General features: G+C 35.2%; 1 protein-coding gene across 4 annotated transcripts in view; it reads left to right on the plus strand.

Annotated features, from left to right (window-relative positions):
- The window catches only part of TMEM135 (transmembrane protein 135), a 460,344-nt gene that overhangs the window by 46,216 nt on the left and 390,477 nt on the right, over positions 1 to 23,651 (plus strand). For all 4 annotated transcript variants that reach the window (XM_086678532.1, XM_086678530.1, XM_025928629.2 and 1 more), the window contains 2 exons: positions 4,877 to 5,004; positions 7,332 to 7,424. In XM_086678532.1, the coding sequence (XP_086534658.1) occupies positions 4,982 to 5,004; positions 7,332 to 7,424 (116 nt within the window). In that variant the 5' untranslated portion in view covers positions 4,877 to 4,981. The remainder of the gene's footprint in view (positions 1 to 4,876; positions 5,005 to 7,331; positions 7,425 to 23,651) is intronic.

Consider the following 23,651-nt stretch of genomic DNA (forward strand, 5'->3'; position numbering starts at 1 on the left):
TGGCCATGTGGATGACTGCTTTTTTTTTTTTTTTAAGTTTACTTATTTTTTTGAGAGGGAACGAGAGAGCACAAGTGGGGTAGGGGCAGAGAGAGAGAGGGAGAAACAATTATTTATTTATTTATTTATTTATTTATTTATTTATTTTTTCAATATATGAAATTTATTGTCAAATTGGTTTCCATACAACACCCAGTGCTCATCCCAAAAGGTGCCCTCCTCAATACCCATCACCCATCCTCCCCTCCCTCCCACCCCCCCATCAACCCTCAGTTTGTGAGGGAGAAACAATTCTAAGCAGGCTCCATGCTGTCAGTGCAGAGCCCCATGTGGAGCTTGAACTCATGAATTGTGAGATCATGACCTGAGCCGAGATCAAGAGTTGGATGCTTAACTGACTGAGCCACCTAAGTGCCCCTACTTTTTTTTTAATTGAACTTTTTATTTTGAGATGATTGTAGATTCTTAGGCAGTTGTAAGAAATAGTGGAGAGATTCCTTGTACTTTTTATCTGGTGTCTGCTGATGGTATCATTTTACAAAATGATAGTAAATAAATATCACAACCCAAACCCTGCTATTGATATAGTCAAGATATAGAAGATTTCCATCTTCAAAAGGATCTCTCCTGTTGCCCTTTTATAACAATACCCACTTTCCTCCCATATGCCACCTCCTCCTAACCCTTGGCCACCATTACTTTATTCTTCATGTCTATGGTTCTGTCATTTCAAGAATGTCATGTAAATGAGATCATGCATTATGCAGTGTTTAGGGATTGACCTTTTTTACTCAGCATATTTCTCGGGAGATTCATCAACATTGTTTTATATATCATTCATTTATTCTTTTTCATTGCTGAAAAGGATACTCCACTATTTTTTAAACCATTCACCTCTTGAAAAACATATGGGTGGTTTCTGGTTTTTGACTATTCTATGGAAAAGCTGCCGTAAACATTTGTGCATAGATTTTGTATTAACATATGTTTTCATTTCTTTAGGATAAACACCCTGGACTACAGTTGCTTGGTCATATGATAGTTGTGTGTCTTTATTTTTTCAAGAAACTGTCAAACTGCTTTCTAGAATGACTCTACCATTTGACATTCTCTCTAGAAATGCACGAGTGATCCAGTTTCTCTTTCTTGCCAGAAATTGGTGTTTCCCTTATTTTTTAATTTCAGCCAGTTCTGATGGTTGTATAGTGATAGCTCATTTGTGGGTTTTAATTTGCATTTCCTTAATGGCTAGTGTGCTTATTTGCCATTTGCACATCTTCAGTGAAATGTCTATTCATATCTTGGCCACTTTTTAATTATATTAATTTTTTACCATTGAGTTGTGAGATTTCCTTATATATTCCAGATACTATATCGTCCTTTTCTGGATATGTAGTTTACAAGTATTTTCTCCCAGTCTGTATCTAGTCTTTTTATCTTCTGAACAAGTTTTTTAAAGAGAAAAAGTTTTAATTCTGAAGTGTAATTTACAGTTTTCCCTTTTCTTTAAAAAATTTTTTTAAAAGTAGGCTTAATGCCCAGTGTGCAGCCCAACACAGGGCTTGAACTCATGACCCTGAGATTAAGACCTGATCTGAGATTAAAAGTCAGATGCTTAACCAACTGAACCACCCAGGCACCCCTACAGTTTATCCTTTTATGAATTGTGTTTTTGGTCTCATGTCTAAGAACTCTTTGCCTAGCCTTAAATCCCTAAGATTTTGTCTGATTTTTTTCCCCTAAAATGTTGTAGTTTTTTTATATTTATGTCAGTGATCCATTTTGAATTAAATTTTGTGTGAAGTGTGAGACTTTGGTTAAGGTTATTTTTTAACTTTTACTTAAAATTTTCTGGGTCTGTGGATATCCACTTACTCTAGCACCATTTGTTGAAAAGGCTGTCTTTTAGTTGGAAGTATTTGCATGGTTCTATTTCTTTTTTGTTTGTTTGTTTTTGCTTTTTTAATATTTATTTATTTATTTATTTATTATTTTTTTAATATGAAATTTATTGTCAAATTGGTTTCCATACAACACCCAGTGCTCATCCCAATAGGTGCCCTCCTCAATGCCCAACACCCACTTTCCCCTCCCCTCCACCCCCTATCAACCCTCAGTTTATTCTCAGTTTTTAAGTGTCTCTTATGGTTTGGTTCTCTGTTCTATTTCATTAACCTATTTGTTTATTTCTCTGCCAATATCATAAAGCCTGATTATCAACATAGTAAATCTTAAAATTGAGTGGACTGATTCTTCTCACTTGATTCTCTTTTTCAAAGTTGTTTTAGCTCTTATAATCTCTTCGCTTTTTGTATCTATTTCAGGATAATCTTGTCTATACCTGTCTGCAAAAATCTTTCTGAGATTGTGAGAGAAATTGTGTCACTTTGGGGAGAATTGACATGCTGAGTCTTCTGGTCCACAAGCATTTATTTACACCTTTGCTTTCTTTCATCAGCATTGTGTAGTTTGCACTGTATACGTCCTATACAGGTAGATTTTTCCCTACGTATTTTTTTTTGAGGATTTATTAATGCTACTGTATTTTTAATTTTTGCATCCATGTGTTGATTGCTTTTATATAGAAATACAAATGATTTTTTTTAGGTTTATCTGTATCCTGTGCCCTTGCTGAACTGCCTTATTCTAGGAGATTGGGTTTAGTTTGTTTTTTTGTTTGATTTTATATGTTGCTTGGGATATTGTGTAGACAATCAGATTATCTACAGACAGGGATAGTTTTGTTTCTTCCTTTCCAGGAACAGAGAAGATTTTTCTCTGTAACTATTTGAATATATAACATAGTGCCAGAATCTGCCCATTGTTAAGTGTAAAATGAAAGAGACATTACATTTTCAAACCTGAAGATACTGGGAGACCATTAGAACCAATGAGATGCTTGAGGATCAGGGAGTGATTGTGACAGACAGATTTTGTTCGTAATTGGGTGGTTGAGATAAGGTGGGAAACTCAGAGGTTAAACCATTTTTTTTGTGTGAAATATAGTGAGTTCTGCTTTGGATGTGTTGAGTTTTTTGATGCCTGTGTTACATATTTATTGATATGTCCAATAGATATTTGAAGGATGTATTAAGAATTTAAGGAAGAGGTTGGAGTTATAATAGGAATTCCTACTTTGAGATGATAGATGATGCCATTGGAAAGAGAGCATATGTAGAATGAGTAGTGATCTGAAGAAATGCTAATGAAGGAAAAAACATTTAGAGATATAATGAGAGGATGAAAAGAATTCATTGTCATGGAAACTATAGCAACTTCTTTTATCAAAATTCTACCTATTTGTTAAGATCTGTCTTAGAAAGTTCAGTGATATCTTCTAGACATCATCACCTTCCCAGTCCCATTTCCTTTTAGTCATTTCCTAATGTGTATTTCTATAGCAGTTTCTTCTTCCTCTAGTCTAGCATTTGCCATATTCTAGTTTATGTGTCTATTTCCCTATCAAGATTTTACACGCCTAGAAGGCAGGGATTCGATCTTAGTCATCGTTTTTGCTGTGTATGGCATAGTTCTTATTAACAAGTTATTTAATTGAATGCAACAGGAGATGGTGAGTTTCAGGGTCTTCAAAGGGGTGGAGTAAGAAGAGCACTGAGACAAGTCCGTTGGATTTATTGATCACTGACCTTAGGAAAAGTGTTATGTCCGGGATGGTGGGGAGTGAATACAGTTCTCTAGTCTTCTTTCAAGTCAGTGTTGCCCTTCCTTACAATCCCTTCCTCATTCCCTAATTATGCTGTTTTAACTTTTCCTCTTTTGATACGTTGTTTCATTGTGATGGAAAAATATTTTTTCCCTGTGGCTTGTAAAAATTCTGCTGTTTTTCTAAATATAGCTCATATCCCTTTCTCAATGAAACTGCCGCACGCTCCTATGTTAAACTCACTCTTTGATAAACTCCCAAGGCACTTCGTATAGTATTACTAACACTTAATGATTCTTCAGGATCTCTAACTGTATCTTATCATACCATACTGCAATTCATATTCTGTTTATGTTATGTATGTACTTGATAAATACTTAGATCTCATGTCTTGATTTTTAAATATCCTTACTAAATTAGTTCAGAGCTTATTTTGTTTGTTTTAATCTTGAAAAATTTTTTAAATTCTGAGGTCACATTCAAAAAACACTAAAATATGTTTTCAATCTAAATTTAAATTTAAAAGATAAGTCATGAAGACTCATAACATGATATTCTTTATGAAATATTTTTGTGACAAACTTCTGCAATCCTTGGTACAGGAACTTGTTCCAATATTGTGGTACCAACTTGTAGTAGACTAGATTCTCAATGTTTGTTTTGTTCTTCAGGGCTTTTTTTTTTTTTTTCTTTAACGGGCTCCAGTGGGCCAGAAATTATTAATTTTACTTTTTGTTTTTTGTGTTCCTAGCATGGTTTTGTCACACAGTAGTCCTATTTGAATAGCTGAATGAATTTCTTTGGTTTCTATCACTGAGGTTCTCTAATATCCAGGCTGATAATATCTGTAAATAGTTTTGTTTTTGACATTCAGTTTCTATTTGAATTGTGCTTTATTTTTGCCATTTAAAAATGCATTCCATTATTCAGTTTAACACTGTTTTTAAGGCATTATAAATACAACATTTGGTAGTTATTCTTTATGACCCATGATGTAATTTCTTGGTATGTATTTTACCCATTATACCTTCAATAGATTAAAGTGTCTTCTTTTCTGTCCCAGAAATTGTATTTTTGTAGAGGAGTCAGTAAAATACCAGAGTTTTAACTTTAATTTTAGAATATATGCTGTTATTCAGTAGCTTTCACATAAGAGCTAAGTTAGGTGGGAAAAATTGGTTGGATTAAACAAAAAAGCCTTTCTCTTTCCAGATTGCAGCAATTCTCCGGAAACGAAAATTAGACTATTATTTACACAAACTACTCCCTGAGATCCTACAATCTGCTTCATTTCTGACTGCTAATGGGGCCTTGTATATGGCTTTCTTTTGCATTTTAAGGTTGGTACTCATAATCACCACTGGAGGTTAAAACAGATTCTTTTGTTGGAACTGTGAAACAAACAGATGTTTATGTAAATGTTGTGCAGGTCACTGCTTGAATATTTTTTTTCTCTATCAAATGGCATTTATGTATCTCAAAGAAAGGTTGTTAAATAGGAGTTGTGGGCCTCTTGGCTTAAAGATTAATACAGACTTCAAATTATTGCTATGATTATATAGCAAAAGTGCTTTGGTGTATCATGAGCTTTCTGGGGCCTACTATATTTACCAAGTTGTTGATTAGGATATTTTAACTTTCCAATTTCATGGATCAAGAATTCAAAGCAACTGTGCATGGTGTAGGTGAGGTCCACATACAGTGACTAGACTTCAAAAAGACTATAAAATGCTCGTATTTATAGGTAAAACAGTGAGTTAACTTCTGGCATATCCTATTGATGAAACTTCTCATTAAGTCTTATAATTATCTATGTCACAGGCTTCCTATGACATAGATCAGTTAGAATTCAGTTTTTAGTGCTGTGACATGCCTTAACATGTTTATTAGATATTTACTTCTTATCTTTTTTCCCACTGATTGTTGAAAATCCCAACTAGTGTTTTTCTTAAATCTGTCAAGTTAAAATACTAACTTTACATCATTTTCATATTACTGTTGCCCAGAGTAGTTCTGTAGGTATACATTAACTGCAATTAAAAAGATAATTTTCAAATATCCTTTACAGATTTTTTCCCGTCAAAACATTAATGTTTATAAACTTAACAGATTATGCAGAAAATAATTGATAAGGTTTATACTACTGAGGAAATTATGCCTTTAAATTGACTTGAAAGTGTGTGTAAGAAACTATCATATGTACTCTGGAAACTTTCTAATACTTGTTCACACGCTAAAAATAAAGTTATAAAATAATTAGGCTTAAAATATTACAATAATCATAAATTGCTGTTGTAGCATATTTCTTTATGTTCTGTGAAATTGGTTAATTTGTGGAAATGCAAATACCTATAATACTTATACTTAAAATGCTTATAGTTACATCTGTGTTCCTCCTTTAACTGACTCATTGAGTTATTTTTCTTGATTTTTACATTCAGTAACTTCCTATGGCCTTTGTGGATTTTATATTGGAGGAAGAATCACTTCTAGTTTTCTCGAACAGGAAGTTGCTGATGTTCATTTTAGAAATACCCATATTTCATATGCTCTGTAGGTTTTCTAATTCTTTTAAAGCTAAGCTTCAGTTAAAAATATCATTTCATTGGTGATCCTTAACCTTTATGTGTGTGTATTTACACTTTTTCTTATAATGTGTTTTTTATCCATGGACCAACTTTGTTCAGATGATTTTTTTGCAAGTTTTATGTGCTGCTTCTCCCTTTCTTAGGAACATAGTGTCTTTGAAAGGAAAAAAATCTTCCTAACATTTCCAAATATCTTTTTTTTTTTTGATCTCTTTAAAAACCCAAGCAGCTAATGGCCATTTTATAGCATGTGAACACCATGTAGATTTTTACTTTCAAGGGACATATTCTAGTAAGTGAAAAATGATATACATATATATCTAAATAAAACTAAAAAAATATACATTACTTTAGTAAGTACCGTAAGAAAAAGTTATCAAGGATTGTAGAAGCAAAGAAGGGGTGACATTTGTTAAATATTTATCATGCGTTAAGAAATAGGGGTAGTAATAATAATTATAACAGGTAACATTTCCTTAGCACTTTCCATGTGCTGTGCATGGTGCTAGGAAATAGCTCATGTAGTCCTCATGACAACTGTATGAGATAGGTAATATTATTGTTCCCATTTGATAAGGAAACTGAGAACATAGAGGGTTTGCATAGTATTGTTGGATCTAGGGAATGTCTGAATGAATGTGACTGACTAAATTATTGGAAGGAGAGATACTTATTAGTTTGCTGTTGTAGTAACCAGATTCGGAGATGGTAAGAGACTTAACTAAGGCAGGGGTAGCAGATTGGAGAATTTGAGAGTTCGATTGCATATGGAAAAACTTAAGGGAATGATTTAATGTGTGGGGAAAAGGAAAAGGGAGAAGCTAAGGCTGTTTCAAAGTGTCACACGTAAGTGGGTAGGTCGTCGTTGATCCTATTAACCTAGGAAAATAGAGGAGAGAGAGCAAGTTCATGGCGATAGGGGAGAGAGCTAATGAGTTAGTTTGGTTATGGACATGTTGAATTTGAGGTGCTGTGAGACATTTAGGTAGAGTGTGGAGTGAAGAAGGGGAACTTCTGTTCGTAATAACTGAAATAACCAAATAAAAATTTCATACAAAAATTCCAAATTTGAATTTCAGGAGGATACTTGGAAAATTCTACTCTTGGAGTCCTGGCTTTGGTGCCGCTTTGCCAGCATCTTATGTGGCTATTCTAATTGAAAGAAAAAGCAGGTAAATTTTCATATATCTACATATTTAATAGAACTAGTTTACTGTCCTCTACCCCAACTAAAATTTTTTTGACTTACTATTTCTTACAGTCCAGGGGTGAGAAATATTTCCACATATATTTTTAGTCTTACAGATACTTGATGGAAAATTTAATTTTGTATTGATATTGTTATTTATGTTTATTAAGTTCATTAAAATATAAAGATTGACTTTATAGAATAATAATACCCACTGGTCTTTGTTTACTAAAAAATTAGAGAGTTATCTCTAAATAAAACATGACATACACAAATCTAATTGAAGGTCTTTTCCATAATGACAATACCATTATCACACTTGAGAAAATTAACAGTTTTCTTTTATCATCTACATCTGTAATTTGCTTCAACTCATTGAGTGATACCTGTTAAAGTCAGATATCCTTATTTTTAAGGTATCCTCTCATTGAAAAAAATATGTTCATTTATATAAGCCTGAAAGTGTTTCAAGTGACATAAGATTTCTTTAAAATGCTATAAGCTGTTATGTAAATTATTCAGTCAGGTAAACAGCTGAAGGTAAAACTTTTGCATAAAGGAATTTTTACTGTCTCATGAATAATGATTTTCATTGCTGAGAATTGCTTTGATTCCATCTTTTTTCCAGAGAGTCACAGTGGGGTCATGTATTAATCAAGATAAGGTCATCATCCAGTTTATGAAGATGTTCGCTAGAGTCACTCATCTCACGTTAAGAGTATAGATAGATCTTATCAGTTAATTAAATATTTACTTAAACCACCTGAGGCCATTTTTAATGCTTTCTTGTGTAACATAATGGTGTCTAAAAATTTGGTTCTTTGCTTGTGTCAGAATACTTTTGGATTATTAAAATTACCAAAATCAAAGGATTGGTGGATATTGTTGCCCCAGCATAATCAAGTCAGAATCACTAGAAACATAGGTTATCACACCTGAGAGTATAGTACAGAATAGTACTGAGTATTAAGAGTGTGGATTCTGGAGCTGTACTATCTGGTTTAGGCAACTGGCTCTGTCACTTACTGCAACTACTTGATTTATTTAAAAATGTGAATACTGGTTTTAGAAATATGATTTTAAATCATACACGAAACTTGAAAGATGCTTTAAACCAAGTTTGCTCTTATTTATTTATTTTTAGCACTTGAGTAATAAGAGCATTTTAGAAGTTATTTGCCTACTTTTCAACAGAAAATGTTGAAATTGAATACTAGTGTACCCACCTAGAGTCAACAGTTGTTAACATTTTGCTATTTTTACTTAGTTGTAAGTGATTATATGTATGTGTGGTTATGTGTGTGTATGTGTGTGAATCATTGTAAACATCATGACACTTTACTCCTAAATACTTGAGCATTCAAATAGGGGTATTTTCCTGTGTAATTACAACACTATTATCAAAGTAAGAAAATCAACAGTCACTCCCTAATACCAGCTAGTCCGTAGTGTCCTAAAATGCTTTTATTACTGTTTTTTTGAAATAGACTCTAGTGGAGATTATGTATAGAGTTTTGTTTCTTTATTTTCTTTTAATCTAGCTAAATCTCCCCACTCCTTCCCTCTCCCCATGACATTGACTTATTGATGTGACAGTTGTCTTCGGTGTAAAACTTTTCTGGTTTTGTCTGAATTTTTTCCTCATGGAATTGTTTAATTGTTTCATTTAATTCATGTATTTCCTGTAAACTGAAGTTTAGTTTAAAGACTTGATAGCATTTAGATTAAACATTCTTGGTAAGAATATACTTCATAGATGATGCAGAGGCCATCAGGTCCATAATTCCAAGTAGTTCCAAGTTTGAATATGTGATTAAAGTGGCAATCATCAGATCTTTTCAATAAACCTGTTAATTTGGGGGAATTAGATTTCTTGACATTCCACAGTCCTTTGCTGGAGTGAACCTGAGTTGATCGTGATAATCACAATTTGTGGATTGGCTAATTGTTGTGTGTGTGTGTGTGTGTGTGTGTGTGTGTGTGTGTATTCTTTATTAGGATTGAGTGTCATTTACTTCATAAATATTACAGAAGTTTTCCTCTTTTTTACTGCTCTAGAATAGTTTAGTGATGAATTTTCTGGCTTTTGAGAATTTTCTATTAAAGAAGATTAAATGGTCCCTTTGTTAATTTCTAGTTTTATTGCATTCTTATCTGAGAATGTTCAGAGTATTTTCTCTGTATGAAACTTTATAAGGTTTTTATTGTGGCTTAATTTATGCTCAATTTTTATAACTATGTTTTGAACATTTGAAAAAAGTACATTCTTTTATTGGGAGTTCAAAGGTTGGTAGATAGCTATCAGATCTATGCTATTGAATATGGTTTTAGGTTGTATCTTTAATTCCAGGTGCAATTTCTAGCATTAAAAAGTATGCTCTTTTGGGAATGCAAGCTGGTGCAGCCACTCTGGAAAACAGTATGGAGGTTCCTCAAAAAACTAACAATAGAACTACCCTATGACCCAGCAATTGCACTTCTAGGCATTTATCCATGGGATACAGGTGTGCTGTTTCAAAGGGACACATGCACCCCCATGTTTATAGTAGCACTATCCACAATAGCCAAAGTATGGAAAGAGCCCAGATGGTCCTTCGATGGATGAATGGATACAGAAGGTGTGGTATATATATACAATGGAGTATTACTCGGCAATCAAAAAGAATGAAATCTTGCCATTTGCAACTATGTGGATGGAACTGGAGGGTATTATGCTAAGTGAAATTAGTCAGTCAGAGAAAGACAAAAATCATATGACTTCATTCATATGAGGACTTTAAGACACAGAACAGATGAACAAAAGGGAAGGGAAGCAAAAATAATATAAAAACAGGGAGGGGGACAAAACAGAAGAGACTCTTAAATATGGAGAACAAACTGAGGGTTACTGGAGGGGTTGTGGGAGGGGGGATGGGCTAAATGGGTAAGGGGCATTAAGGAATCTACTTCTGAAATCATTGTTGCATTATATGCTAACTAATTTGGATGTAAATTAAAAACAATTAAAATTGAATTAAAAAAAGTCAACAGCAACAACAACAACAAAAAGTATGCTCTTTATTTCATTTAATGTATTTTGGCTTGACTTCCAAATTTTTAGTTACCTTTTTTTTTTTTGCTTGCATTTGCCTAGTATGTCTTTATCTTCTTGAAACACTTTATATGTCTGTCTCATATGCCACATAAATTTGGGCTATATTTGGAGTTCCAATCTGAAAAAATCATTTTATTTGAAAATGTAAGTTCAGTCCATATACATTTACTTACACAACTAATATATTTGGCTTTTTATTATATTTGTCACTACTCTGTTTTATTATTATCTTTCTTTTACTTTTAACTTTGACATGATTATAGAGTCATGGAATATTACACAAATAATACAGAGAGACACATGAAAACTTAATCGGTTTCTCCGCAGGATAGCATCTTATGCAACTGTAGTATAATAAAAAACCAGGAAATTGACAATATTGTCAGCTAGACTATAGCCCTTATTCATGTTCACCAGCTTTTACATTGACACATATTGACCATTATAGTATCTTACAAAGTAATTTCACTGTTCTAAAAATCCTCTGTACTTGGCCTTCATTTCACCCTTCCCCCAACCCCTGGTGACTACTGATCTTTTTAACTGTCTCTGTAGTTTTACCTTTTGCAGAGTGTCATATAGTTAAAATCATACAGTATGTCAGCTTTTCAGATTGGCTTCTTTTTTTTATTAATATGCCTTTAAGCCTCATCTATGTCTTTACATGACTTGATAGGTCATTTCTTTTTAGTGCTGAATAATATTCCATCATCTGGATATACAACTGTCTATCTTTTGCCCTGCTGCAGGACATTTTGGTTGCTTCCAAGTTTTGGCAAATACCAGTAAAGCTGCTATAAACATTCATGTGCAGGTTTTGTGTATTTATGTTTTCAACCCCTTTGGGTAAATTACCAAGGGGTATGATTGCTATATCATATGTTAAGAGTATGTTTGACTTTGTAAGAAACTGCCAAACTGTTATCCAAAGTGGCTGTACCAGTTTGTTTTCCCACCAGCAGTGAATGAGAGTTTCTGTTGCTCCACATCCTTGCCAGCACTTAGTGTTGCCAGAGTTCTGCATTCTGGCCATTTTATTTATTTATTTAAAAAAAATTTTTTTTTTCAACGTTTTTTATTTATTTTTGGGACAGAGAGAGACAGAGCATGAACGGGGGAGGGGCAGAGAGAGAGGGAGACACAGAATCGGAAACAGGCTCCAGGCTCGGAGCCATCAGCCCAGAGCCTGACGTGGGGCTCGAACTCACGGACCGTGAGATCGTGACCTGGCTGAAGTTGGACGCTTAACCCACTGCGCCACCCAGGCGCCCCTGCATTCTGGCCATTTTAATAGGAGTGTGGTAGTATCTCATTGTTTGAATTTACATTTCCTTAATGGCAAATGTTGTAGAGCATTTCTTCATGTGCTTTTTATTTTATTATTATTTTTTATGTGCTTAATTAATCTGTATGTCTTTATAGTAGATTTCTTGTATACAACATGTAGTTGGGTCGTGTTTTTTTTTGATCAGCTCTGTGAATGTTTGTGTTTTAATTGGTATACTTAGACTATTGACATTAAAAGTGGTTATTAATGGGGCGCCTGGGTGGCGCAGTGGGTTAAGCGTCCGACTTCAGCCAGGTCACGATCTCGCGGTCCGTGAGTTCGAGCCCCGCGTCAGGCTCTGGGCTGATGGCTCGGAGCCTGGAGCCTGTTTCCGATTCTGTGTCTACCTCTCTCTCTGCCCCTCCCCCGTTCATGCTCTGTCTCTCTCTGTCCCCCCCCCCCAAAAAAAAAAGTGATTATTAATATAGATGGATTCATATCTACTACATTTGTTCATGTTTTCTTTTTGTTCCCTTGTTGTTTGTTTTGATTTTCTGTCTTCCCACTTATTCTGCCTTTTGTGGTTTTTTTTTTTTTTTAATTTTTTTTTTTCAACGTTTTTTATTTATTTTTGGGACAGAGAGAGACAGAGCATGAACGGGGGAGGGGCAGAGAGAGAGGGAGACACAGAATCGGAAACAGGCTCCAGGCTGTGAGCCATCAGCCCAGAGCCTGATGCGGGGCTCGAACTCACGGACCGCGAGATCGTGACCTGGCTGAAGTCGGACGCTTAACCGACTGCACCACCCAGGCGCCCCTGCCTTTTGTGGTTTTAATTGAACATTTTATATGGTTCCATTTTTCTCTCTTTTCTTAGTAATTGATTATACTTTTTTTTTAAACTTTTTTTAGTGGTTGCCCTAGTTTTGTAATATACATTTACAACTAATCCTACTCTACTTTCAAATAACACTATAGCTTTTCATAGGTAGTGAGTATACCTTATGATAATAATGTAATCCTAATTCCTTCTTCCTGTCCCTTATGTCATTGCTATCATTCAGTTATATCTAAGTATTCATGACACACACACACACACACACACACACACACACACACACCCCTCATATATATACATAAGCATACAAAATCAATTACATTGTTGCTTTGATTACATTATTACATTATTTTTATGTTGTTACAGTATTATTTTGAATGAACTGTTATCTATTAGAGCAATTAAGAATAAGAAAAATAAAATTGTTTTTTCTTTAATATTCCACCTTTCTTTATGTAGATGAGTTTCTTATCTGCATTGTTTTCTTCCTCTTTAGAGAACATTTAACATTTCTTGCAGAGCAGGTCCACTAGCAACAAATATTCTCAATTTTTTTTTGGTGTGATAAAGTCAGGATACTTTCTCAGGGTACAGAATTCTAGGTTGTTTTTTTTTTTTTTTTTTCCCTTGTCAACAATAAATATTTCACTCCACTCTCTTGTTTGCATGGTTTCTGAGGAGAAGTTGGATGCAATTATCCTTGTTCTTCTATAGGTAAGGTGGTTTTTTTCCCCTGTGGCCTCTTTCAGGGTTTTCTTTATATTTATTTTTCTGTAGTTTTAATAAGGTATGTCTAGATGTAGTTGTGTTGTTGTGTGGTTTTTTTCTTGGGCATATATGCTGCTTGGTGTTCTTTGAACTTTATTGATTTGTGGTTTGGTATCTAACATTAATTTAGGAAAACTGTCAGTCATTATTGTTTTGAATATTTCTCCTGTTCTATTCTTTCTCTCCTTTAGCTTTTCCCATTATGTGTATGTTATACTTTTTGTAGTCCTTGGATATTCTGTATTTTTTTTTTCTAGTCTCTGTTCTTAATGTTTTACAGTTTTCAAGGATTCTGTGATATATCAAGGGTATGGTGATGTATTCTCTAGCTCAGAGATTCTTTCCTCAGCTGTGTCCAGTCTACTAATGATATGATTATATCGAAGGCACTCTTCATTTCTGCTGTAGTTCCTTTTCTTTGTGGAATTTCATCTCTCTGCTTACCTTGCTCATCTGTTTCTGTATGCTATCTACTTGATCCATTAGAGTCCTTAGTATTAATCATTCTTCTGTTTTGTTTGTTTGTTTGTTTGTTTAAAAGTAGGCTCCACACCCATTGTGGGGATTGAACTCATGACCCTGAGATTAAGAGTCCAGGGTTCTTTACCTACTGAGCCAGGAGAGTGCCCTAATCATTGTTTTAATTTTATTTTATTTTATTTTATTTTTTTTTTTTAATTTTTTTTTTTCAACATTTATTTATTTTTTTTGGGACAGAGAGAGACAGAGCATGAACGGGGGAGGGGCAGAGAGAGAGGGAGACACAGAATTTGAAACAGGCTCCAGGCTCCGAGCCATCAGCCCAGAGCCTGACGCGGGGCTCAAACTCACGGACCGCGAGATCGTGACCTGGCTGAAGTCGGACGCTTAACTGACTGCGCCACCCAGGCGCCCCTCATTGTTTTAATTTTAAATTCCTGGTCTGATAATTCCAGCGTCTCTGCCGTGTCTGGTTATGATGCTGCTCTGTGTCTTCAAATTGTGATTTTTGCATTTTGATGTGCCTTGTAATTTTTTTCTTGATAGCTGGGCATGATGTACCAGGTGAAAGGAATTACTGTAATAGGCTGTTACTAATGTGGTGAGGTGTTGGGGGAAGGAAACTGTTCTATAGTCCTGTGGTTAGGCCTCAGTCTCTTAGTGAGCCTGTGTCTCTAGACTGAACTTTATAAGCCTTTCTCAGTTTTTCTTTTCCTCTTAGGTGGGGCAGGATAGTTAGAATGTGCTGGAGTTGGATATTTTGCTTTCTTGCATGTGGAATTCTAAAGCTGGCTGGAGTTAGGTATTTCCCTTCCCCATGTCACTTAGGCTCTTGTAATGCCCTAGTAGGTTAGGCTCTGGTAAACTAGCTTTTACCAAGGACAGGCCCTGTTAAGAACAGAATGCTCTGGCTCATTTCAAAATGATTCCTCTGTGTTTCCCCTACTTGGAAGCGTAAATAAGCGACTTTCCCCCTGTTATTTACTTAGTTAAGCTCCCAGAGGTAAAATGCACAAAGGTATGAGGGTCTCTCTATGACTGGGCACCCCTTGAGTTTTTCACTCTCAGACGTGTCCACACTGAGCCTCCTGCAGTTTATCAGTTTACTGTTTCCTGTTCTGGCTCTCATTCCCTCTGAGGTTTTAGCTGGTTTTGTTCTGGTAGATTGTGATTCTCTCTCTGCCTGTAGTCCCTTCAGTTTTGGGGGCAATAGTTTGTAGGGTGACCTTGCTTCTCTTATGGATCTAAAAAGAGTTGTTGAGTTTTCAGTTTCCTTAGCTTTTTTACTTGCTGTTAGGACTAAGTGAGGACCTCCAAGCTCCTTGCACAGAAACTGGAAACTTGGAAGAAGACATTTTTTTTTAGTCCATTTTTATGTATTTTTTTTTCTTTTTTTAGTGCTTGCTCTAAGGACTACTTAGATATCTTTAACTTTAGAGCTTCTTAGTGTTAATATTCCACCATCTTGCAAAACGTAGAAATGTATTTAGGTCCATTTTAAGTCTGCTTGCCATATGATCTCTTTTATTTGCTGCCCCCACTCCCTTTCTTTGACTGGTGAATGGTCTTTCTCTGGCACCAGGGATTCAATTATCCATTCTTTCTCCATGGATTTGTAATGGCCCTTGTCATATACCAATTTTTAATATACGTGTGCATTGTCAATTGCTCAGTTCTTTTCTCTTGATATATTAGTCTAGGTATTATTTTTTATAATTTTAGTTAAAAAAAATCAAACTTTTCTTTGAAGATAAACATGTGTTTAAATACAATAACACCAAAGTAAAATTGTGCTATTGATATTAAGAACTATAACTTTTTAAGGCACAAAGAGGTTTCCTGGAAGTGAGGTGATAATTTGGATTTTAGTTACTAGTTCAATTCCTGCTCTCTTTTTGCTTTCGATAACAAACTTTTATTTTAAAGCTTTCTGCTTTCATTTCTTTTAAGTGAGCTATTGCACTGGTGTTTTATATGTAGACACTAGATAGTCTCAGAAAATTTGTAGGTAGTTATAAATTATGATCTGTTCTGAATATTAATTGGAATAGTCTGACTAATCAAAATTTTAACTGTAGCTTCTTTGTAAGGATTTTCTTGTGGTTGCTGAAGAAAAATTGATCCTTATGTTGATGTGATTGTGGAGTAATTGAACCTTGTGTGATGTATAGTGATTTAGTTCTGTTGTTTATTAGGTGATGAAGTTATTACCTGGAAATAGCTCTCTAGTTCTTTTTTTTTTTCTTGAGAGTTGTGTGGTTGTGTGTGTATATGTATAGCCACCACAAATCCTGGTTTGGGGTCTAATTAAAAATTTACATTTTAGCCTTTTATTTTTTATTTTATTTTTATTTTCATTTTTTAGTTTTTTTTAATGTAATTTATTTTTGAAATTTACATCCAAGTTAGTTAGCATATAGTGCAACAATGATTTCAGGAGTAAATTCCTTAATGCCCCTTACCCATTTAGCCCATCCCCCCTCCCACAACCCCTCCAGTAACCCTCAGTTTGTTCTCTATATTTAAGAGTCTCTTCTGTTTTGTCCCCCTCCCTGTTTTTATATTATTTTTGCTTCCCTTCCCTTATGTTCATCTGTTTTGTATCTTAAAATCCTCATACGAGTAAAATCATACGATATTTGTCTTTCTCTAATTTCATTTAGCATAATACCCTCTAGTTCCATCCACGTAGTGGCAAATGGCAAGATTTCATTCTTTTTGATTGCCAAGTTATACTCCATTGTGTGTGTGTGTGTGTGTGTGTGTGTGTGTGTGTGTGTGTATGTATATATGTGTGTGTATATATATACACACACATACCATATCTTCTTTATCCATTCATCCATTGATGGACATTTGGTCTCTTTCCATACTTTGGCTATTGTTGATAGTGCTGCTATACACATTGGGGTGCATGTGCCCCTTTGAAACAGCATACCTGTATCCCGTGGATAAATACCTAGTAGTGCAATTGCTGGGTTGTAGGGTAGTTCTATTTTTAATATTTTTTATTTTTAAAAAATGTTTATTACTTGTTTTTGAGAGAGATAGAAAAAGGGGGAGAAAATGGGGGAGGAGCAGAGAGGTAGAGGAAGAGAGAATCCCAAGCAGGCTTCATGCTTTCAGTGGAGAGCCTGATGTGGGGCTCTGTCCCTCAAACTACAAGATCATGACTTTGAGCGCAAATCAAGAATTGATCACTTAACTAACTGAGCTACCCAGGCACTCTGTGACTTATTTTTTAAAAAGCAGATTTAAAAAAATTTTTTGGAGTTCACCTTTAAACATTGAAAAGCAATTTTTTTGCTCCATCTTTTTATAAGTTTCTTTATAGTATATCTTATTTTAAATGAGTCTGGTCTATGTTTATCTAAAATTGTGTAAAAGTTAATGGTCTTATTTGCTTTGAGAAAGTGTTTTTTATTTACCACAAATTTTAGTAAGATTTCATTAAATATCAAGACTCCTTAATAGATTATATGTAACCTAGAAAGGTTGAAGTTATGTACATCTAGTTACCAAAGTGAAGTGTGTTAATATTACAGTTTTTACTTTAAGGAAAAAGAATTTATAATTATGCCCTTAATTCATGAAGAAAATCAGTGATATGTTGGTGGAGATAGCCAGCAGGCAGCTTGAAGTGTGAGTCTCGATTCAGAAGCATGGTAGTCATAAATAAAATTTGAAATTTTCTTCTTATAGGTGGTCACTGGGGCTGTGGGAGATTAGAGTGAAAATCCAGAATAAAAAGAAATCTGAGGTTAGAAGGTGGTAAACGACAGTGTTTAAGTAGTCAGTTGTCCATTGAGATGAGTGTACGGTTCATATTTTTAATAAAGTCAGTAATAGAGTGGAAGATAACAATATGGAGGATTAGCAGTGTCAAATTATAGTGGTAGCCCTAATTTTTAAATCTCCAAAACTTTAGTTAATAGTGAAGTCTTTACTCTGAGATTATACATTTTTGTACTCAATTGTGTAATCGGTTTTTCGAGAAGCATTTAATGAGGTAAGAGTATACACTATGGTTGTACACATACACATATGTGTGATGATATACATAGATACAGATATGTAAGTGAAGATCTGTCTGTCTTCATAAGTATGTCTTCATCTATATTGGTTTGACTTTCTTTCCTTCCTACTTTTCTTCTCTCCCTCTCCAACCCATCCATCCATCCATCCATCCATCCATCCATCCATCCATCCATCCGTCTTTCCCAGTCTTCCCCTTCCCTTTACAGAATTAAGCATGCTTTGCCAGCTAGTTCCTGAAACCTCCTAAGAGGGCAGTTTACTTAAATCTTAATCGTGTCACTGTGGGATTCTGAGAAAACTTTGAAGTTGTTTCCAGGGTTGCTGAAAAAATTTGTGCCACAAAGAACTGTGATCATAGTAACTCAGCAGGAAGCATTGGTAACATCTAGTTTATCCCTAGGTGGGCTGTTAAGAACTAGTCTTCTCTTTCTGTTTCTAGGAAGTGTTTTTTTTGTGGTTCAGAAAGTTGCTCTGATGGATTTTGTTTTGTAGAACTGCTATGGAATTTGCTTTGATATTTAGTATTAGTTTAGATAAGTTAAAACTGCAGGGTGCTCAAACATGACATGGATTAAAGTATTGAAAATTGCATATTTATTCTAAACCTACTCATGTGTTGCATTGTTAGATTACACTGTTGTAGTTATGAAACTCCTAAGCAGATATGACCAAAATGAATGAACTCTATAATATGTGAATAAAATACCATGAATTTGGTTTATAAATTCTTGGCATCTTCATCTTTAAGTGTCATGTTATCTTCACAGGAAGAAAATTAAATTACCTTGCAGTCTTCTGAAAAGTTTACTTTGTATTATCTGCTGTATATAACAGAATATGATCATAGACTCTTGCTCTTATTTTTCCATTCCTGTACTTTAAGGCGGTACTTTTATACTGTTCTAAAACATTGTGACAGATGAAAATATGTTGTATCTTGAAAGACTTTCTGAGATCATTAAATAGCATCTCGTAGTAGTCATTACAATTGTTAGCAACTTTCACTATGCTTTTCTCTCATCTATAATTTCCCGTTTTTTGTAGCACGCGCACACACACACACACACACACACACACACACACACACACACACAAAGATAGGGAGAGAGAGAGAAAGAGAGAAGAGAGAGGGAGAGAGAAGGAATATATATAAACACTTAGAATCTGGAAGTTATACGATGCCTACTGTACTCCCTAATAGCTTTAGTTATGAAATGTGTTACAGTGTCATTCAAAAGTTTCAGAAAGTTAGGGGCGCCTGGGTTGCTCAGTTGAGGGACTTGGGCTCAGGTCATGATCTCTGGATTTGTGGGTTTGAGCCCTGGGTTGGTCTCTGTGCTGACAGCTTAGAGCCTGGAGCTTGCTTCGGATTCTGTGTCTCCCTGCCTTCTCTCTGCCCGCCCCCCCCCCCCCACTTGTGTGCATGTGCACGCTCTCTCTCTCTCTCACTCTCTCTCTCTCTCTGTCTCTCAAAAAAAAAAAATAAATGTAAAAAAAATTTTTTAAAAAGTTTTGGAAGGTTAGCCAAAGAATATATACATTAAGGTTTCCAGACAAAAAGAAAAGAGAATTGTCCATCTAGTTAGACACAATAATGTTAAAAGATAAGAAAATTTGGAGTTCAGTAGAATGTGAGGATACCTTTTAATTTACTGAGGTGTTAAGGAATTTTAATTATTTTAATGTTTTCCTGCGGGAATAATGGTACTTTTATTACACAGAGTTCTTAAACAGTGATTCTTAACACTTTTTTCAACAGTACCCCTTGATGTGCACACCCCTCCTTAAATTTTGCATAGAAGTTGAAGACATTCACCCCTTCCTGTATCAAAAAAAATTATTTGTGGTTCACCGAGCTTCACCTGTCTTCCAGTCAATCCAGTGATTCACAGAAGAATGGAAGTAAAGTGTCACAATCTCCTGGGAAATTTAAAAAGTTATTGTTTTTCTAGGCCCTAGCTCTTCCTATTCAGGCCTAGGTCACCTTTTGTTCTTATTGGCACTTCTTCCTTCCCCATAACTGTTGTAGTATTATTTTATTATTACGATTTTATTTTATTGTTTTTAAATGTTTATTTTTTTATTTTTGTGGAGAAAGAGCGTGTGTGTGTGGCGGGGAGGGACAGAGAGAGTTGGGGGCCGAGGATCCAAAGTGGACTCTGTGCTGGCAGCAGAGAGCCCGATGCAGGGCTTGAACTCACAAACCATGAGCTCATGACCCAACCCGAAGTCAGATGCTTAACCAACTGACTGAACCACCCAGGTGCCCCTGTTGTAGTAGTATTTTAATAGGTAACTTGGTTTCTAGAGAGAATTTACTCAAGTAAAAGGAAGTGACCTGTTTGTCTTCAGATCTTGGCTAGATATAGTCAAATGTTTAATAGTAAAATGGCATTTAATAGACTTACCAGTTTCTTGTGATACTCAGCATCCCTGGAGAAGTGATAAAATAAATCAATATTGTGATATTCTCACCTACCAAATTGACACTGGAACTGAGGTTGAAGACACCACATCTGGGAAACCTATCAAAAAGAGTCTGCTTTTAATACAGCATATCATGCCCTTCAGAGATACTGTCTTTTCATTCTTGAGGCTGTTAGTTCTGGGTTGGAATTCAGATAAAGCTGGGAGGGAGATGCTCTTTCTCATTGTTTGGGAACAATAAATTGAAACCTAAGACCAGAATAGGATTTCATCTAATAACAATACATCCTCTGCTTTTTCCCAGTAGTAAGAGTGTGTCAGGGTTTTATTCATTCTAAAGTCAGTGAGTTACAGAATTTAAAGGTAAGTTAGTAATGGACAGATTTTCTACCTTAGAAGCAGTGCTTTGGAAAGAACATGAAGCTGACTTCTAATTCCAACTTGTCTTTGTGCTACTTTTATATTTTTAAGTAAACCACATAAATTTTCTGACAGAGAAAGGATAATAGTGTCTATATCACACTTTGTAAGACTCCTAAGAGGATAAAATTTGCTTTCAAATATTTATTATACCTTGCAGATTATTAAATTTTATGCAAATGTAAATTACTTGATCACATCTTTGCTTGCTAATAAATTGATATCACTATTTTTTTCTCCTGTCTAGTGGATATCTTTTGTGATTATGTTTCTATAATATATTTTATGTCTCTACTATATTCCTAGTAGGCTGGGTTCTTAGTAACACTTTGTCTAGAAATTCCATAACCATTTGTTTAGTGCCTATTAGATATGCCAGGTACTTTTGCGGGTGTGTGAAAATGTGAAGGTAAACAAGATAATCTTTGTTAGTTAAAGATAAACGGTTATATTATCAGGTAGATAATTTGTTGAATTTTAGAGATGGAATTAGATTAGTGGAACAAATACGGTAGTTCACTTCATAAGGAAATGTATGATTGGGTACTACTACTGAAATTGCAGAGATATACTTTTATTTTGGTTTTGTAATTAAGTATAATGTTTTTTTCTTTATATGTAACCGGCTTTGGGAAGATAGGTATCACTTGAAAAGGTTTTAACTTTTCTGTGTATGTGTGACTCTTAGATGTTGATGTTACCCTAATTTTTCTTTATGTAATTTACTTAAAATAAGAACATCTTTGATTTAGAATTTGGTAGGAGTTGATAAGATTGGTAAAGATTAGTAAGAACAATTTCAATTCATTTGTAGAAATCATAGACAAGAAAGCTACCAGGAAGCTTCTAGATCATCTTTGCAGTGATTTTCAAATTCTTTTTTATTTTTTTTTTTTAAATTTTTTTTTTTTTTCAACATTTATTTATTTTTGGGACAGAGAGAGACAGAGCATGAATGGGGGAGGGGCAGAGAGAGAGGGAGACGCAGAATCGGAAACAGGCTCCAGGCTCCGAGCCATCAGCCCAGAGCCTGACGCGGGGCTCGAACTCACGGACCGCGAGATCGTGACCTGGCTGAAGTTGGACGCTTAACCGACTGCGCCACCCAGGCGCCCCTCAAATTCTTTTTTAGAGGAGCAGTAGAATTCTGTTGTTTTTGCTGAGGTGTGTTAGGACCTGCTGAACAGGGTCATTGCCTGTGGGGTTTGGTTCAGTGGGTTTGCCTAGACCTCCTTCCCCTTTCAACCCGAGTAGACCCAACATTATGTTTATATTGGTGATAAATGTATGTTTTTGTTAAATAATTTTTATGTTTAAAGTTAGGTAACTAGTCTTGTTCCCTCATTAAAAAAAAATTTTTTTTTAAATATTTATTTTGAGAGACAGAGAAAGAGACAGTGCGAGCAGGGAAGGGGCAGAAAGAGAGGGGACACACAATCCCAAGCAGGGTCTGAGCTGTCAGCATAGAACCCGATGTGAGGCTTGAACTCATGGACTGACCACGAGATCATGACCTGAGCCAAAGTCAGACTTTCAACCTACTGAGCCACTCCGGCACCTCTTGTTCCCTCATTTTAATGACAAAATTAAATTACAGAATACCAGAGAATTAAAGTTAAATAAAATTCTGATTTTCAAACTTCAGTTGTTAAGTGAAACCATACTGCCTCCATGTGGCTTTAGTGATAATAGAAATCTTCTTAAGCCATTTTATTTTTTATTTATTTTATTAATTATTTTTAATGTTTATTTATTTTTGAGAGAGACAGAGTACAAGCAGGGGAGAGGGCAGAGAGAGAGAGGGTGACACAGAATCTGAAGCAGGCTCCAGGCTCCAAGCTGTGAGCACAGAGTCCAACACGGGGCCCAAACTCATGAACGGCGAGATCATGACCTGAGCCGAAGTCGGACGCTTAACCGAATGAGCCACCCAGACGCTCCTTAAGCCATTTTAAATAATGAACAGTCAAGATTGTGTATGACTGGGTTGGACTTCAAGATTTCATTGACATGTTAATATTAAGACCTGACATGAAATTTAAGTGAAAATCATTTGATATTGGTACTTGTTTTATTTATAAAGGTTTTTTTTTCTTTTCAGTATGAAAAATGCTAATAATTGAAAGTCAAATAGATTTTTATAATTTCCAAAGTTTATTTTAACTCTGTCCTTAAACTCTTAAAACATTAAAGACTTCTTTCCGTATGTATGTATGTATGTATGTATGTATGTATGTATGTCAAGTTAGCTAACATATAGCGTGGTCTTGGCTTCAGGAGTAGATTCTTGTGATTCATCACTTACATACAACACCCAGTGCTCATCCCAACAAGTGCCCTCCTCAGTACCCATCACCCAACTCCTCCACCCGCCCAATCCCCACCCCCATCAACCCTCAGTTTGTTCTCTGTATTTAAAGAGTCTCTTATGGTTTGCCCTCCTCTCTGTAACTTTTTTCCTTCCCTTCCCCTATGGTCTTCTGTTAAGTTTCTCAAATTCCACATATGAGTAAAATCATAGGATATCTGTCTTTCTCTGATTGACTTACTTCACTTAGCATAATACCCTCCAGTTCCATCCACGTTGTTGGAAATGACAAGGTTTCATACTTTTTCATTGTCAAGTAGTGTTCCATTGGATATATATACCATATCTTCTTTATCCATTCATCAATTGATAGACATTTGGGCTCTTCCCATAATTTGGCTATTGTTGATAGTGCTGCTGTAAACATTGGGGTACCAAGGGCTCCTACAAGTCAGCACTCCTATGTCCTTTGGATAAATTCCCAATAGTGCTATTGCTGGGTTGTAGGGTAATTCTGTTTTTAATTTTTTGAGGAACCTCCACACTGTTTTCCATAGTGGCTGCACTAGT

This window comes from Puma concolor, chromosome D1, assembly GCF_028749965.1.
Source record: "Puma concolor isolate L17-30 chromosome D1, mPumCon1.1.hap2, whole genome shotgun sequence".
Classification (NCBI taxonomy): domain Eukaryota; kingdom Metazoa; phylum Chordata; class Mammalia; order Carnivora; family Felidae; genus Puma; species Puma concolor.